Source organism: Leptopilina boulardi, unplaced genomic scaffold (genome assembly GCF_019393585.1).
Source record: "Leptopilina boulardi isolate dan_hultmark-lab unplaced genomic scaffold, ZJU_Lbou_2.1 LbouV2_255, whole genome shotgun sequence".
NCBI lineage: Eukaryota > Metazoa > Arthropoda > Insecta > Hymenoptera > Figitidae > Leptopilina > Leptopilina boulardi.
This window is the reverse complement of record NW_026137813.1, coordinates 129,542-148,420: the sequence shown is the minus strand read 5'-3', so window position 1 is coordinate 148,420 and position 18,879 is coordinate 129,542. Positions and strand designations below refer to the sequence as shown.

The 18,879-nt window shown below is 27.0% G+C and overlaps 1 protein-coding gene across 7 annotated transcripts in view; it reads left to right on the top strand.

The window, feature by feature from the left end:
- Positions 1–18,546, top strand: part of LOC127280826 (5-hydroxytryptamine receptor 1-like) — a 262,830-nt gene extending 244,284 nt beyond the window's left edge. For all 7 annotated transcript variants that reach the window (XM_051304105.1, XM_051304103.1, XM_051304102.1 and 4 more), the window contains 4 exons: positions 5,945–6,240; positions 13,852–14,095; positions 18,100–18,309; positions 18,406–18,546. In XM_051304105.1, the coding sequence (XP_051160062.1) occupies positions 5,945–6,240; positions 13,852–14,095; positions 18,100–18,309; positions 18,406–18,480 (825 nt within the window). In that variant the 3' untranslated portion in view covers positions 18,481–18,546. The remainder of the gene's footprint in view (positions 1–5,944; positions 6,241–13,851; positions 14,096–18,099; positions 18,310–18,405) is intronic.
- The last annotated feature ends 333 nt before the right edge of the window (positions 18,547–18,879 follow it).

Below are 18,879 nucleotides of genomic sequence, written 5' to 3'. Positions count from 1 at the left end.
AAATAAATAACAATTTTAAACAAGCGTTCACGCCAATTTTAATCAATTTTAGATATTTTCTTATATTTTTATGAAACACAGATTATTTGACTAAAATTATTTATATTTAATTAAATAAGAAGTAATAAACTTCAATAATATTAAACAAATTACTTTTTATTAATAAACGTAAGAAATAATAATTTTTTTTACTTCACGAGATAAATATTCAGGGACTGTCTCGGACACGAAATGTTGTTGAATTTTAAGAAAGTGTCCGTGTAGTGTCGCGACTCGACACGTTTGAAAACAATTAAAAGTATCGTGGCGAGACCCGACACTTTTCAAACTTTTCAAACGTATCGTGGCAAGACCCGACACAGTTAAGAAATTCATAATTGTATCGTGGCGAAGCACGATACGTTTAGAAATTTGTAATCGTATCGTGGCAGGACTGGACACGTTTACGAATTTCCAAAAGTATCGTGGCGCGACTAGACACATTAACAATTTGAGAATCGTATCGTATCATGACTTGCCACGACACGATAATTCTGCATAAATATGTCGTGTCGCATGAAAAAAAATTGTTCAATTAATTTAAACTTATCTATTATGTATTATCTGTTATAATATAGTATATATGGAATAATAATAATACTAATAATAATATGCATACAAAATAATATACAATAATATATAATTTTTATATTATATTATATTATATTATATTATATTATATTATATTATATTATATTATATTATATTATATTATATTATATTATATTATATTATATTATATTATATTATATTATATTATATTATATTATATTATATTATATTATATTATATTATATTATATTATATTATATTATATTATATTATATTATATTATATTATATTATATTATATTATATTATATTATATTATATTATATTATATTATATTATATTATATTATATTATATTATATTATATTATATTATATTATATTATATTATATTATATTATATTATATTATATTATATTATATTATATTATATTATATTATATTATATTATATTATATTATATTATATTATATTATTTCCACGAATTTCTGTTTTCATCTTATACTGTTTATTTTCATGTATTTCTTTTTGTATTATCAACAACTTATTGTCTAGTATGTAAACAAACCACACTTAAAATTAAAAATTATTTTTGTTCAATAAAAGTAATAGATTAATTTAATTTATTAACGTTTTAATATTATTATGATTTAAAGAATTGAAAAAAATGTAAGACTTGATTACGAATTCAATATCAGTTTTTTAAAATTCAAAATGGCGGATCCAATATACCGAATCAAAATAACTAAAAATGGGCAAATTCGTCTAAACCATGTTACCCAGGGGTTTTCGGGGTCGCTGATTACGAATCTGACATCAGTTTTTTAAAATTCAAAATGGCGGATCCAATATGGCGGACGACAAAATAAAAAATTAATCGGATTGGATTGAAACCGGTTACTGAGGAGTTTTCAGGGTCGCTGATTACAAATGTAAGACCAGTTTTTTAGGGTTTCGTGGCCCATGGCCGAAAGCCTTCACAGAAAATTAAAAGGCATTAAAATAAGCTGCAACGCTTATTATTTTAATCTAATTTTGCTTATTTTAATACCAAAATGGATTAAAATAAGCAAAATTGGATTAAAATAATAAGCGTTGCAGCTTATTTTAATGCCTTTTAATTTTCTGTGTTATAGTTTCACTTTGGCGTCCGTCTGTCCGTAGTATATTTTGGGGCACCACAGATCCCAAATTCAAATTTTGGGCAAACATAGCTTCCAAATTCGAATTTTGGGGCACCACAGATCCCAAATTCAAATTTTGGGGCACCAGAGCTCCCAAATTCAAATGTTGGGGCCCACAGATCCCAAATCTCCATTTACTGAATGGACATTTTCCCGAATGGACATTACATGAATGGACATTACATGTCCCATTAGTTAACATGCCCCTATAATTGACATGTCCCAGTAGTTGACCTGTCTCAGTAATTGACATGTCCCAATAGTTGACATGTCCCAATAGTTGACATGTCCATATAGTTGACATGTCCATATAGTTGACATGTCCCTATAGTTGACATGTCCCAGTAGTTGACATTAAAATTTAAAGCGCCACGAAACCCTAGATGTAGGCGCAATTGCGCCTAGTTCTTTTCCTATTTTTAATATTCAAAATGGCGGATCTAATATGCTGAACAATTTTTTAAAAAGGATCGGATCTTTTGAAACTTGTTACTCGAGCGTTTTTTGGGACATTTTGAATTTTGAAAAACTTTTGTCACAATTCGTAATCAATGACCCTGAAAACCCCCGAGTAATAGGTTTTTAATACAATCCGATTAATTTTTTATTTTGTCTTCCGCCATATTGGATCCGCCATTTTGAACTTTGAAAAACTGATGTCAGATTCGTAATCAGCGACCCCGAAAACCCCTGGGTAACATGGTTTAGACGAATTTGCCCATTTTTAGTTATTTTGATTCGGTATATTGGATCCGCCATTTTGAATTTTAAAAAACTGATATTGAATTCGTAATCAAGTCTTACATTTTTTTCAATTCTTTAAATCATAATAATATTAAAACGTTAATAAATTAAATTAATCTATTACTTTTATTGAACAAAAATAATTTTTAATTTTAAGTGTGGTTTGTTTACATACTAGACAATAAGTTGTTGATAATACAAAAAGAAATACATGAAAATAAACAGTATAAGATGAAAACAGAAATTCGTGGAAATAATATAATATAATATAATATAATATAATATAATATAATATAATATAATATAATATAATATAATATAATATAATATAATATAATATAATATAATATAATATAATATAATATAATATAATATAATATAATATAATATAATATAATATAATATAATATAATATAATATAATATAATATAATATAATATAATATAATATAATATAATATAATATAATATAATATAATATAATATAATATAATATAATATAATATAATATAATATAATATAATATAATATAATATAATATAATATAATATAATATAATATAATATAATATAATATAATATTATAATATTATAATATTATAATATTATAATATAATATAATATAATATAATATAATATAAATTTAATAATTTACATTTGATATATATTCAATCTATATCTATTTTATTTTAATTTTATTTCTTGAAATGTTATTGAAGGATTAATAAACTGTCAAGATGTTGATCAACAAGTTTCATTGTATGCGACACGAAATTCATAATTATTTTTGTATTGTGTCGTGTAGTTTAGCCCCACGATACGATTCTCAAATTTTTATTGTGCCTAGTCGCGCCACGATACTTTTGGAAATTCGTAAACGTGTCCAGTCCTGCCACGATACGATTACAAATTTCTAAACGTATCGTGCTTCGCCACGATACAATTATGAATTTCTTAACTGTGTCGGGTCGTGCCACGATACGTTTGAAAATTTTTAAAAGTGTCGGGTCTCGCCACGATACTTTTAATTGTTTTCAAACGTGTCGAGTCGCGACACTACACGGACACGACACAAATATTTCGAGACAGTCCCTGTAAATATTTAAAATAATAATGTTGAAACTTAATATTTTTTAATCATAATTATCTATAAATTTAGATTAGGTTGTAATTTCATATTAGCTAAGAAATCTTAAAATCAAAAAACTTGTGAAATACAAATAAATATTTAAAATTTATCTATATAATAATTCATTTAAAAAATAATTATTTATTATTTCATTATTGTATAATAACTTTATTTGCTATATAACTGAAAAATTAAAAAAAAGGCGATAGTTTTTAAAAAGACTTTTTGAAGTCTTCATTTCTTTATTTCTGTTATTCATTAACTGTTTATAAACATGTCAATTAAAATCAATATTTGAAAAGAAAAAATAACCATGGCTATCTTCTTTTTAATTGACGTTAAACGTTCCTTTGTTTTCTAAATTCTAAAAAATAATTCTACACAGTACTCAGAGCTGTGAGAAAAGCAGTCACGACTTCGAGCAAAGAATTTATTGCTACATTTGTAGTTCTGAATAATCTTTTGTCAACTAATATGAAACGAAACTCTGTTTACTGTCAAAAAAAGTTGTGATTATTTTCTGCAGAGCATTCAGTGCTGTGTGGAAAACATTCAGAGTTTTGAAATTTAACTTTTTGGTTTACACAGTATAGCCAGTGCTATGAGAAAAAATACTCATTGCTTTCAGATTTTCTCCGTGTGTGGGGGTCAAAAAATCGATTTTTTAAAATTACATTTTCTAAAAGAAAAACATATTAAAAATATATCCTCAAAATCTCAAACCAAAATTCGCAATACTATTAATTTTATTGTGAAAAGAAGAGAGCGTGTCGTGGTCAGTGTAGACGAGTATTGACGCGCTGACAGTAGCTGCTTCGACCAGACGTTTTTTTGTTTTTTTTAAACCGCTGAAAATGATAATTTTGAGGAAACCGAAGGCGTACTATATGCACCAGGTGTAGTCGATTAATGTAAGCATACTTTTTTTTACTAATAAACTGCTACTGAATCTTTAAACGCGATTTTCTCGAAACTACGTTTTCAAAGTTTCGGTAAACTCCCCAGCAAAACTATTTAATCGATTGAGATAAAAATTTAATCTGTTATTCTTGACACATTTAAAAAGGTCTGATACCAAAAAAACATTAAATTGTTTATTAATATATTAAGTTTTTTTAACAATTTATGATGAAAAAAAGATGGTTTTCAAAAAAATTTTTCACAAGTCTAAAATTTTATTATTTTTTTTTGTTTAAAAATGTGAATTTTATTGGTATCAGACTTCGATTTATGTCTGTAGAACAATAATATCTTTAGTTTTTTTCATTTTGGGTGACAGCGAAAGGCCCTGGAGTGTACTGAAAAATTTCTGTCTTTTTCGAGGAGTCGACTTCGATGTTTAAAATTATTAACAAATTAACATTAATTATTGTAAAAAAATTTTGTTTATATAGTTTAAGACGACAATGAAAACATATCTAAATTTCGTAACGATCGCTTTTTATTTACCCGCTTAAAAAAAATTCGTAAATCAACATCGATTTTCGAGCGTCACACCGTACTACTACCTTAAATGAATTAATTTTTTAATTACATTCTACACAGTATTAATTGCTTGCAATTAATGATAATAATTATTATTAGTTATGATTTAAATGAAATTTTATTTATTTTCTACAATATGGTCGGTGAAGTTCACAACGTTTATAATTCAACGATTAAAAAAAATGTTGTATCTGGAAAATAAAAAAATTGTTTACAAATTATTTTCTTCTAAAAGTTGTTGATCGAGTAACGTTATAAAAAAAATTTTTTAAACAAAATATAATTTGCATAGAATAATATTTTTTCATCAAAATCGTTGATTATAAACATTGTGAATTTTACCGACGTTCTAAAATAATAAATTAAGTAATACCAGATTTAAAAAAAGTGTTTCTCTCGGCATATTGTGAGTGGGCATATTAAAAACTGGATTATAAGGATTACATCTCGTAAATTTTATATTGTATATAAATGTGATCTACACTTTTATAATCCTAAATTTTGAAATTTATGACTCTGTGTATTTTTTTTTTAAATCATGTTATAAAAGTAAAATGAGAATATTTAGAAAGTTTATTTAAAAGAAATATTTGTATATTAAAAACTTAAAGGTTTCGTAAAATTAGTGAGAAACTTATAATCAAAAGAAATAAAAATATTGAGGAAAATGTTAAAGGCTTTGGAGGGTAAATAATTTTTTTTTGTTTTTCTGTCCTAAACTTAAAGAAAAATGTAATAATTTTGCGAAAACTTATTATTATTATTTTTTATTTGTTTGTAAAAAATTTATTAATAAATAAATTTTTATTTTAACAGGCCATCTTCCTTGCTCTGCTTCTTGGAAGTATTATCATAGGGACTATAATTGGAAACATTTTGGTTTGCATTGCGGTTAAGAAAGTGAGGAAACTGCGGAAACCTTGCAACTACCTCCTGGTGAGCTTAGCTGTCAGTGATCTCTCTGTGGCTATATTAGTAATGCCATTGTCAGTGATTTACGAAATTTGGGGAAGTTGGCCTCTCGGATCCATCATGTGTGACTTCTGGGTCAGTCTCGATGTCCTTAGTTGCACAGCAAGCATTTTAAATCTCTGCGCGATTTCCGTCGACCGGTGAGTTATTCAATGTCATTCTATTAATTTTAACACAATAATTGATCATTTTAATTTTTGACGTCAATTCATTTTATTGTATAATAACAGCACTTCCATTTATAGATGCTTCATTTCGACATATATTTTTTAATGTAGGGGAATAGTGTCAGGGTTGGACACTTGGCTTTTTTTAAATAAGAACACTAGCGCCACCTGTGTGCGTACGTGCCGAATCTTCTAGTAGTGTAACCTAACTTTTTGTGGCATTACATTTTTGGAGAATCAAAAGTAGCGTCTCCTGTGACTTCGGTGCAATCGAAGAGACAAAAAAAGTTTTGTTTGACATGTGAATAAACCTAAAAATGTGTAAAAAAAAGCAAGAATTCGGCAAGGTAAGCTTATTGAATGTATTGTGGGGTACATAATTTAAGAAGAAAAAAGGTGAAAAATCGAATCGCGACACATGTCTGGTTATGGTTAGCACAATTCGAAAATGATGCTTCTAGTTAGGGTTGGACACCCATATTAATTATGAATTTGACACAATTTATAAATAAATTTTATTTTATTGATATTTCAGTGCAAAATTATGCCAAAGATATTAGAAAAATAATACTTAAATTGTATAAATTTTGTTCATCATTTCATTGAGTTATTTGGAACAATAAAGCGTTATTTTTTGTAATTTGAGTTCATTCCTTTTTTAAACCCATGAAGCTTTACAATTTGTAAACAATAAGTAAAGATAAACATGAAAAAATAAGAATAAAAAACATTACGAATGTTATTTTACGTTTTTACCAATAATGCGTTTCGATTTTCAAAAAGTGTCCAACCCTGACTGAAAAGTCCAACCCTGACTAGAGTTTTTTTTTTAAATGTTTATAACTTTTTTTAATTTCGGACCAATCAATTTACGGCCCACAGCAAAAGTGTTCCTCTTTTGTAGATCTTTCCACCCATATACCACAATTTACTGAATTTATCTAAACAAAATATTTATAAACAAAAAACCAAAACTGTGTCCAACCCTGACACTATTCCACTACTATAGAACACAAAACATTGTGTAGATTTCCCTTTGTTGAAAAATATAAAAAATTTATTATTTTTAATTTTTTTAATTTTATTTATTGTTCAAATGATTTCATATGATTGATAGAATTTACATTTGTCCGAAATTGAAAATGGCCAAACAAACAGTCGACAGAAAGATTTCGGCGCGATTTTTAAAATCAACCAATCACAATGAAAATTCTATGCAATGAACTTCCACCCAATAAAAATTCTTTAAAATGCCTATTATCTTAAATGAAAATTCGAGGAAATAAATATTTGAACAAATAAAAATTATGTGAAGTGAACTTTCGGTTATATAAAAACTTTTTTAATATAGAAAATCGTTTTCATGAAAATTCTGCAAAATACTAATTCGAATAAATAAAAATTCGGCTCAAATATAATTATGATAAATAAAATTTTATAAAATGAAAATTTCAACGAATGATTTTTAGAACATAATCATGTGTCCCTTTAAATTATAGCGATCAGTAACCCTTGAAAACATTGATAGTACCATTAATTTGAAAAAAAACAAATTTGAATTTTAAAAATTTTGTTCTAAAAAAATTAATTTTTTTATTGAAATTGTATATTACCGTGGATGTCCCAGTTGCCGTCCACCTAAGACCTACACAGAAAATTGAAAGGTATTAAAATAAGCTGCAACGCTTCTTATTTTAATCCATTTTTACTTATTTTAATACCAAAATGGATTAAAATAAGAAACATTTGATTAAAATAAGAAGTGTTGCAGCTTATTTTAATACCTTTTAGTTTTCTGTGTAGTTTCCGTCCAGTTTAATTTTCAAAATAACATTTATAAAAAAATTATTTTCTTTTATTTGTTTACTTAAACTAATAAGTCGATTGCGTGCCAAAAGGAATGAATTATTGTTAAAAAATAATTTAAATTACTATACGAGATATTTGTAAAATGGACGGATACTGGGACATGGACGATAACTGGTACATCCACGGTATTTATTACACTGCCCTGCATCGATTTTGCGAATAACATGGAACATATTGTTTCCGAACGGAATTTTTGTGCTGAACACGAATCCGGGGTCGAAAACTTCCCATCACGTCACGTTTTCGAGGAAATAGGGGTTGAAACCCCACAAAACAGGGTTTTTGGCCATTTTTGAAAAATTATACAAGCGAAAACCTGACGTGGTACAAACTTTGCTGTGACATTAAAAACACAATTAAAAAAATGTTTGCAGCAATTTAAAAAAAATTTAATAATTTGAAAATTTTTGATTTTTTGAAAAAGTGTTCTAATTAAAATTTTTCAAATCTGTAAGTTTATAAACCTAACTTGGGTTAATACCAAATTTCATGCAAATCGCTTGAGCCGTTTTTGCGTGATTGACGTACAAAGCTTTGTGACAGACAGACATACATACATACATGAAATTTTTTATGGTCATTTTCTTGACGTTTAAAAAGACAAATTACGTCAAAATTTTAAAGTTTTAATCAATGTACAGACAGACGTCTGATTATATATATATAGATTAAATTTTTTAAATTTAAATAATTTCATCTCTTCAGAATTATTAATAACAATTATATAGATTTTGGAATTTTTTTTTATTTTTGTTATATTAAATTATATGAAAGACATAATTGCAAAAATTGTAAAAAAAAATAATTATTTATTGTAATTAATAAGAGTCATAAAATCATTAAAAAAAAAATGGTAACAATTGCTATATCTTTGTGAAATTGAAACGTTGAACAAATTGACTTTTAAAAAGCATTTTTGGGCACTTTCTGAATTCTATCTTAAAATTTTTAGTTTTCATTGGATTCTATAGACCGAGATGAAGTTTAAATACTCATTAAAGGATTGTGTGCGAGAAACTAAATTTTTAAAAACTTTCTACTGAAAGTTATCCTTAGTTTTGGAAAGTTCTCGTTAGGAGTTATGGCACGTTTTAGATTAAACTCTAAAACTTACGAGAGAATTGTTGCTTGAGAATATGGTTCCTTTATAAAGTTTCTTTACGTCAATTGAGAGCTAAATTATAAAGTAATATATACATACTATACTCTATAGTTAAAGGGTTACTGCCTGTGACTGCTTCTTTTTTTTAATTATATTCTTTATATTTTTAAATCCTCGCGTGAAATTTTTTTTTTTTTTTTTTAAATTAAAATAATTAAAAACAAATTACCTACGTGTTATGAATAAAAATTTGTGACATTTAGGCAAATTTATAATTTTGTTATTTAAGCTAATATGGTACTTTTGAAATTAAAAATTACATAATTATTACTAAAAAGTAGATATTGTTTGAGTAAAAGCTGCTAAATTGAGTCGCGTGATTATCCCATAAAAATCATTAGGATTTTGATTTTCAAGAATTTTATTAAATTCAATTTTTAGGTGCCGAATTTTTATTTAACAGAATTCTTATTTTACAAAATTTCTCTTTACACAACTTTTTATTTAAAATCATTCTAATTTAATCGAATTTAAATTTATCATAAATTCTCATTCAACTCAATTTTAAGTGATTTGAATTTTTAAATAGCAGAATTTCCAATTCACCGAATCTTCATTTGTTTGAATTTTTATTTGTACGAATTTTTATTTGACAGATTTCTTAAAACGCCAAATTCAATGAATTGAAATTTCTGTCATTAAAAAAATTCGAATCACTTAAAATTCAGTTGAATGAGAATTATGATAAATTAAAATTCAGTTAAATTAGAATTGTACTAAACAAAATGTTGGATAAAAAATAATTTTGTAAAATAAGAATTCTGCGGAATTAAAAATTCGGCATCTAAAAAAATAAAAAATGTTTTATTGAAATATACTTATACGCATAGAGTACCATATACAAAAAAAAAAAATGAAAAATTAGAAAATATTGTCGTTTAATGCAATTCTATATTTAGCAATAGAAAATATTTGAATTAAATAATTATTTGAGTACATTGCTATTTGGGTCAATCTTTAATTTAACTGTCGGTAAGATAATTGATCGACCGCGTTATTCATCCAAATGTTTTAACAGAGTTGACTGTTGATTAATTAAAACTCAAGGCACGTAATTGTTTGCTTTATTTACACCCTTTTAAACTTCAGATATATAATCATAATTTCATTCATTAGAAAATCAATTATCAATAACTTAATAATCATTTACAACAATATTGCAAAATTTTTAACAGTCTAACATTTTTAATTTTGATGATGATAATAATAATAATAATAATAATAATAATAATAATAATTAATCATTTTTTTCGATTTTTTTTACTCTTGTTAAAATCTGTAAATAATAATTTTGGAATGAGAACGCCTAATATGATTACAAGTGGTTTTAATAAAATTTTCATCTTTTTTGTACCTAACTAGTTTCAAAAATTTTTATTTTTCAAAAACAAATTTTGTGCTGAATTCTTGTCCAATTCTTTGTCCAACTCAAAAAAAAGAATCATAAGATTAACAAAAAAAAAAAAATTTTCAAAAAAATTTAATTTTAAAATTCAAAAATAGATTACTTTACTCAAAAATTCATTATTATTTTTCAAAATTGTTAGACCTCGAGAATTGAATAAAAATTTTTTATCACAAAAATTTTATGCTGCCTCAAATTAATTTTGTTAAAATATTATGTTTGCCATATAAATAAATAATTATTTTTTTGTTTACCTTCATAAAAAAAACTATTATAAAATTTAACAGCACTCGAAATATTGGAAATTTTTTTTCTCATCGGTTTATATATGAGTTCATCGTCGTCTTCTTTTTCTTTTTTTTTTTTTTTTTTTTTTACAATTTATTATTGTTGGCATTTCACTCTTTTAAATTTTCCATGAGTTAGAAGCGAAGGTTCATGGTTTAAATATTCTTCGAAAACGTGCATAGAGTGTTGAATTCTATTAGAGCCACTTAGCGAACTTTGCAGGTTTTGAAGATGACCTGGAAACTAAGTTGAAAACTTAGTGTCATGATGGAGTGCAATAAATGGCGTAACTATAATCTATAACTAGGTTTTTCATTTAGATATTCACTCGGATTAATAAAGTTAAAGTTTACGAAGATACGCTAAGATGCGGTTGGAAGTTTATAGGTTGAATATTATTAGGCACTATCATGCTGTGAATATTTTATGGGATAATAGTGTTCTTATCATTTTTCATATTTCTATTGAAAGTTATTTATAACTTAATTTTTATTCATAGTATTTCATTATTAAGTTTCTGAAAAATTTATTGTGATCGACAGTTTTTTGTTCAAAGTTATAAATTTCTGAACTGAATGGATTTTTAGGAAGATACCAATTTTTCATACTACATCCCCACAGCACCTAAACTTTCCTAAAGATTTTCTAAAGATTTATTTGAAATGTTCGGTATATTTAATTGCAAAGTTTAGTGAAAATTGTGTAAAGATTTAAATGTCCCACTTGAATAAATGTTTAGCGCGAAACTTTCCTGAATATTTATTTAATTGGGACATTTAAATCTTTACACAATTTTCACTAAACTTTGCAATCAAATATTTCCAAACATTTGAAAAAAATCTTTAGGAAATCTTTAGGAAAGTTTCGGTGCTGTGGAGGCAGAATTTTTATTTAACCGAAAAATCATTTAACAGAATTTCTAATTGATAGAATTTTCATTTGTCCGAAATTGCAAATGGCCGAACAAACAATCGACAGAAAGATTTCGGCGCGATTTTTAAAATCAACCAATCAAAAATTATCCTTTAAAATTGTGATTAGTTGATTTTAAAAATGGCGCCGAAATCTTTCTGTCGATTGTTTGTTCGGCCATTTGCAATTTCGGACAAATGAAAATTCTATCAATTAGAAATTCTGTTAAATGATTTTTCGGTTAAATAAAAATTCTGTAGTATGAAAAATTGGTTATATGGAAATTATATCAAATAGTAATTCGAACAAATGAAAATGAATTCTTTCACTTGGAAAGATTCACCGGAAAGTGCCCCCTGGAGGTTCTATCAGAATTCCGCCGGAACTTCCAACGTAATTCCTTCGGAATTCCATCGGAGTTCCAAAGAATTTCCGATGGGATTCCGACGGAGTTCCGACGGAATTCCGATTAATTTTTTTCAAAATTTTTAGAGTCCTAATTCCGTCGGAACTCCGTTGGAATCCCATTGGAAATTCTTTGGAACTCCGATGGAATTCCGACGGAATTACGTTGAAAGTTCCGGTGGAATTCTGATAGAACCTCCATGGGGCACTTTCCGGGGAATCTTTCCAATTGGGGGAAATAGAAATACTTAATCATAAACGTTGTGGATTTCAGTATCGTCAATTTTCAAGAGTTGAAATTTTTTTTAAAAATTTTTGTACCAGTAGTAAAAGGTAGTTTTAGTCAGACAAACGTGTAAATTTTGTGAATTTTTTATGTATCAATATAAAAATAAAAAAAAAATGAAAAATATAAACAATATTGTGTATATTCAAGAATATCAAATTCGCAATTAAAAATTGAATTCTCGTTTACACGAACCACTTGTTGATTATATACGGAAGTTCACATATAGTATAGATGAATTATTACTGCAGCTTGTTGGATTAAGGTAATTCATCTGCGATCATTTTTGTTAAAAATAAATAATAATTATTCAAAAATGAAAAGAAAATAATTTTATTTTTTTACCAATAAATACCAGTATATATCTGAAATTTGATTAGAAAATAATTTAACTTTTATGTAAAACGTGATTTTTTAAAATGAATAGGGCTAACGTTACGATTATTCATCCTTACATTGAAAAAAAAAATTATTTGATTCAAATAATCTTGGAAAATAAATATTTATTTGGACCAATTAATTTTTATTTAAATCAAATAATTTGGATTTTGAATCAAATTAAAATTGTATTCAAATCTGTTAAATAATAATTTAAAAAATTAGAATATAATTATTTAACAAAAGTTTCTAACTTAACATAATTTTTTTCCGAAAAGTGTATTAACAAGAGCTTCTAAAATTGTATGGAATTAATTTTTATTTAAAATATTCTTTGAATTAAATACCATTTTTCAGTTTTGAGATTATGTTATAGCTTTCACCCACCTTAAATGTTCTATCAAATAAAAATTCGTCAAATAAAAATTCTTTTGATTAAAAATTTATCGAATTAGAAATTGCATTTAAAAAATCAACTCACTTAAAATTAGGTTGAATAAGAATTCTGCTTAATTAAAATTGTGTTAAAATTGAATTCTTTTAAATAAACAGTTGTGTAAAGAAAAAATGTGTAAAATGAATTTTTGAAGACAATAATAATTGCCAGTATACTATTTTTATTAAACACTGTTTAGAAATTCTACATAACAATATACAAAGGGAATTTTGAAAAAAAAATTGTCAAGTGCTCATTTTTTGATTAAATAATAATAATAAACTACGGTAATCTAGTTTTGTGTATTGAATCATGTCTTGTCTTTGACGATACCTCGAGGGCTGCTATAGTTGATTAACGAACTACGTGACAATAGATCCATACATATGTATATGTGTACACTGTGTTGCTCATGTGTTGAAATCTTGTTGGTTTGCTTCAAGGTACAAGGCCATCACGAAGCCACTGGAATATACGGTAAAGAGAACACCACGACGGATGGGCGTATGGATAGCTCTTGTCTGGTGCATGGCAGGTTGTATCAGTGTTGCTCCCTTGTTGATACTTGGCAATGAGTACAAGACTTCCGAAACTGGACGAATCGATTGTAACGTTTGTCAAAATTCATGGTATCAATTTTATGCCACCATGGTCAGCTTTTATTTTCCAACAGCCGTCATGATATATGTAAGTATTCAAATTTTATTTTATTTTTGAATATACTTACGAATAGAATTATTTTATTTTACAATTTTTTTTTTTTTCATTTTTACGAAAAATTGTTTACGAAAAATCACGAAATTAAAAACTAACATAATTTTTAGGTTAGAAATCTTGTATTGCCAACTATGTAACACAAAACTATACACAATGGCGCTAAATTTAAAAATTTTTGAAATAAAATTACTTTTTAATAAAAATATTATATAAGTAATGAAGAAATTAAAATTTGTAATATTTTCCAAATTTTTAATACACAATAATGAACAAATAATTAGTATAAAATTTAATACAAACTTTTAAATTAATTTTAGAAAAGTAAAAAAATTTATTAGAATAAAATAAAAATAAATAACACTATTTTATTTAATTAAATTAAATATTAAAAATTATTACTAAAATATTTTTAAAAAAATGTAATTTTATTAAACTTGAGAATAGATTATTTCATATTATTAAATTTTGACGAGGTAAGTAACGTCGAATTTAATATAAACGGCTTAAATAGTTTATTGAAAATTATACAAAGAGAATTCTTCTTAATAATAAAATGAGAATATTAATATTTTAAAAAGTTTTTCTCTTTTTTCCTGTCAGAACAAATGTGAATAAGTTACAAGAAACTCAATACAATCTTTCTTACCTATAAAATATGTATGAAATATTATTTTCTTTTCTTTTTTTTTCTCTTGAAAACAGTCAAGAAAATTTTAGTTTTTAATTTAAAAAATTTCTCATTTGTTATTAAATGTTTACAAAAAAAAATTGTTAAATAATTGTATACAGAATTTTTAATTAATTTTATAAAATGCAACCAAATTATGCGCGCATCGGTAAAAATAATCCATAAGAAATGAAACCCGGCTAATCCGACAAAATTAAAAGTAACTTTCCATCTCTGAAAATTTTTTTCCACTCTCTCACCACTGCCTTGAAAAGATGTAAATTTTTAAATTTAAAAACTAATAATTTTAAATACTGTTTTTAAATAATTAAAAAAATTATTTTAAAAATAGATTTTATTGATGATATATACTAATTGAAATGATTTGTTTTATAATTCAATATAATTAAATACGAAAATTAAATTTTTTGTTATTTCCTATTTGAATAGTATATATTTAAAGCTTGATAATAGAGCCGGTGGTATCGTTTAGCATAATAATCATCCGTTTACAGGATGTTCGTGAGTGTAGGGAGTTTGAAATTGCACTCGAGTCAAAAAAGGACAAACCGAAATTAACGCTTCAGTAAAACTAATGATATTTAAATGCTATTTGCATATTCTATATATATATATTTCTCACTTAAAATATTCCTACTATTCCGCGACTCGCCAAATTCAAATTCAATGAGAATCTGTTTTTAGTTATACTTGAAATGTTATATTCAACTCTCTAGACGCAAAATTCTCGTTTAATCCTTTAAGAAAGCAATTTTCTATTCGTTTGTCTTTACTGAAAGATTAAATTTATCTTTTACTCTGTCATGCCTTGTCAATTTTTCATATATTATTCATTTAGATTAACACACTAATGAACATTTTTAATTATTTAATTAATTTACAAATTACATTTTTTGTACATCTAACATTTATTTTTTATTATAAACATATACTATACATAAAACACTAAGAATAAGAGTGTAAAATTTTGCATAAATGGGGGATCGAACCCTAGACCTTTGAAACATAAACTGGTATACGCAAACCACATAGCCATACTAACTTGGAAAATTAATAATTATAGACCACATAAAACAATATATGATCATTCCAATTGTAGGAATTATAGTGACTTTAAAATCTTTTATAGAGAAACAAGTTGAATATTGCACAAGCTTGAATACTGTGAGACTTTGACGCAAGCGCCCATAATCACTAAAAACCCTTTTCACCCGGACGTGATTTAATCCGTGGAACTGCCGTTAAGCTTTGATCTTCGAGGATGAGGTTCCTTTTTGCCACTATTGCGGTCCTACCAATCTGGACCTTCGTAGCCTACTCTTTTAGTTTTTGCTAAAGTCTAGACAAAAGAGAAAGGGGATCTAATTTCTCCTCCTTTCTCTTCTGCTTGATCCCTGCCGAGCATTAAGACATCTCCCAGTCAAACCGGATCTTTCGTCTTTGTATACTTTGTTGACAGAGATCATAGTATCGGGGTTGAATCGAATCCCAACCACTGTAAACATGGTTTCCCTATCATCAGTCCAGTGCTCGCAGGAAAATAGCCGGTATTTAGCGTCATCAATTTGAGCATCGCAGTACATGTATTTCGGAGTTCTTCTTATTTTAAACCTATGGAGGTACTGGCCGAAACAACCATGACCCGATAACGCTTCTGTCAGGTAATAGCCAACTACGCCATGTTTCCTATCAAGCTCGGTGATGACGTGAGGAATCAGACGGTGCGTCCCTCTACCTTTTAATTCCCCATCCCATCTGTCTTGTTATTTATCAACGAGACGCTTCTTTGCGAATAGGCACCTTTAGACTATTACAGTTCCCTTGTTCCAGCGAGCTCGCTAGATCTTTTCTTATCGTTAAGAGCTCCTGTCTGTCTTTGCCCAGTAAATCTACTGGTGGAGTGCTAGCCAGAACTAGGAGTGCACTAGTTGAAACTATTCTCCGTGCGGAGTCTCCGTGTACGGAGAGCATTTCATCTGAGATGCCGCAGTTCTTTAGGACTCTATCAGCCCATACAGGGACAGCATACAGCTGCTTTGCTAGACCCACGGTCGCCACCAATTGCCTTTTCTTTTCCCTGGGGCCACCAACATCGGGGATCATCCTCGAAAGATATCCATTGCACTCGGCAGCCATTAGTGACTTGATGTTATTATATTGGAAGAAGGTTAACCTTCTGTGACGACCAAGGCTTCTTTTCTATGGTCATTTAAAAGGTCATTGAGGTCTAACCAGCGTTTTAATCATCTCAAACTTTCATTCACCTTTACTCTTAGGAGTTCGTCACACGTGACATTCCATACGAAAGGATCCACCTTAGACTTTCTTTGTCTTATTGACAATAATGAGTATTGCATCAAGTGATGATAGGCCTTTTCAAAAGCCAAATTGATTCTCTGATAGGCTGCATTCGCCTACAAGGATTTCCTGAAGTCTCTGCAGAACCATACCATCTATAAACCTACCCATCGAGTCCTATCCTAAGAAGGACCAACTTCTGTATTTTCTAGTTATCAAAGAACTCTCCAGCTTTCAAACATGCATTAAAGACGTTGAGAAGAAGCTCTGGATACACAGTTGTTACCTCTTTTAGAATCTCGCTGGGTATTCTGTCATTGATTGGCGCTTTGCCATTTTTCAACGTCTTTGACACCTTTTTTTTATTTCTTAGAGCATAAAGAGCTCTTCCTTCTGTACTACACAATGAATATAGTCCTCCATGGGGATCGGTTCTAAATGGGTGAATAATGCCCTTATAATTTTCCCCCCATAAATAAAAACATTAATAAAACACTAGTAATACAATGATTCTTTGTAATTATTAATTATATTTTTACAAAAAGTAGTTTTTAAAACTTAATTTATTTACATTTTGCTGTTTTATCGAGGAATTATCGAAAAAATCATAAAATAAAGCATTTTCTAAAATTTTCATAAAATTTTGCATTTTCTAAACGAGGAAAACTGGCAAGGTTCTGACATATTATTACACTGTGAAAAATATGCTATTGAATCAATAGCATTTCTGCCAAAGGTATAAAAATTATTATTGATTCAAAAGCATATGCTATAAAATCTATAAAATATTTTAAAATTTTATAGCATATGCATTTAAATCAATTATTTTTATATCTTTGTCAAAAATGCTGTTGATTCAATAGCATATTTTTCTCAGTGTATTAATTTTTCATAAATGTATAAATATTTATATAATTAATACATATTAATTTTATGTATACATGTATACATTAAAAAATGTTTAATTAATATAAAATTGTTTATAAAGGTATACTGCATGATATATATGGCTGCTCACAAAATAGTCTTAGAAGAAATAAGGGCCCAAAATCATTTGGAAGCACATTGTTATATGGATATTGAGCCACAACAAAATCTCTCAGTACCAGTGATAACTCGTCCAAATAATTCCGACGAACAAACAACGCGTACGAGTTCTCCTTTGAAGCAACATAGAAGTTCCAGTGCATCGACCACGGTAAGCAAATAATCAATTAACCTCTTTAATTTCTAATTAATAAATTATAAGCAAAAAAAAAGAAAAAAAAATTAACACGAGATTTCCTCTAAGTAGGGAAGACCGCGGCAACATGCAACAGTGGTAAGTTGCAAAAATCCTTTTAAAAGCTTATATTGCAGTAGATCCTAGATTATATTGTTTTTTTTTTATTTTCCAAGCTTTTAATCTCACGAATTCATTTATCATTTAAGAAACATTTATATTTAAATTACTTGTATTTGTATTTAGTAAATTTTTACATTCACATATTCTCTGAATAAGAATCAAAGGATTAAAATATAATTGAAATTTTAAGTGTTAATATGAAAATAATGGAAAAGTAATAAATCGGGAAACAATTGTGGAAAATGTTTGTTAAATAATTTAGATTAATTCGCATGAATGCAAAAATAAGAGGATAGAATTAGAAAATTATTTTTTAAATGAAATTCTCATTTCGCTTGTTATGAATTTTTAATGCATTTCATGTTTATCTGATTTTACTTCGCGTTTTAATATTTCTCACAATTCCCAAATTATTGTTCAAAA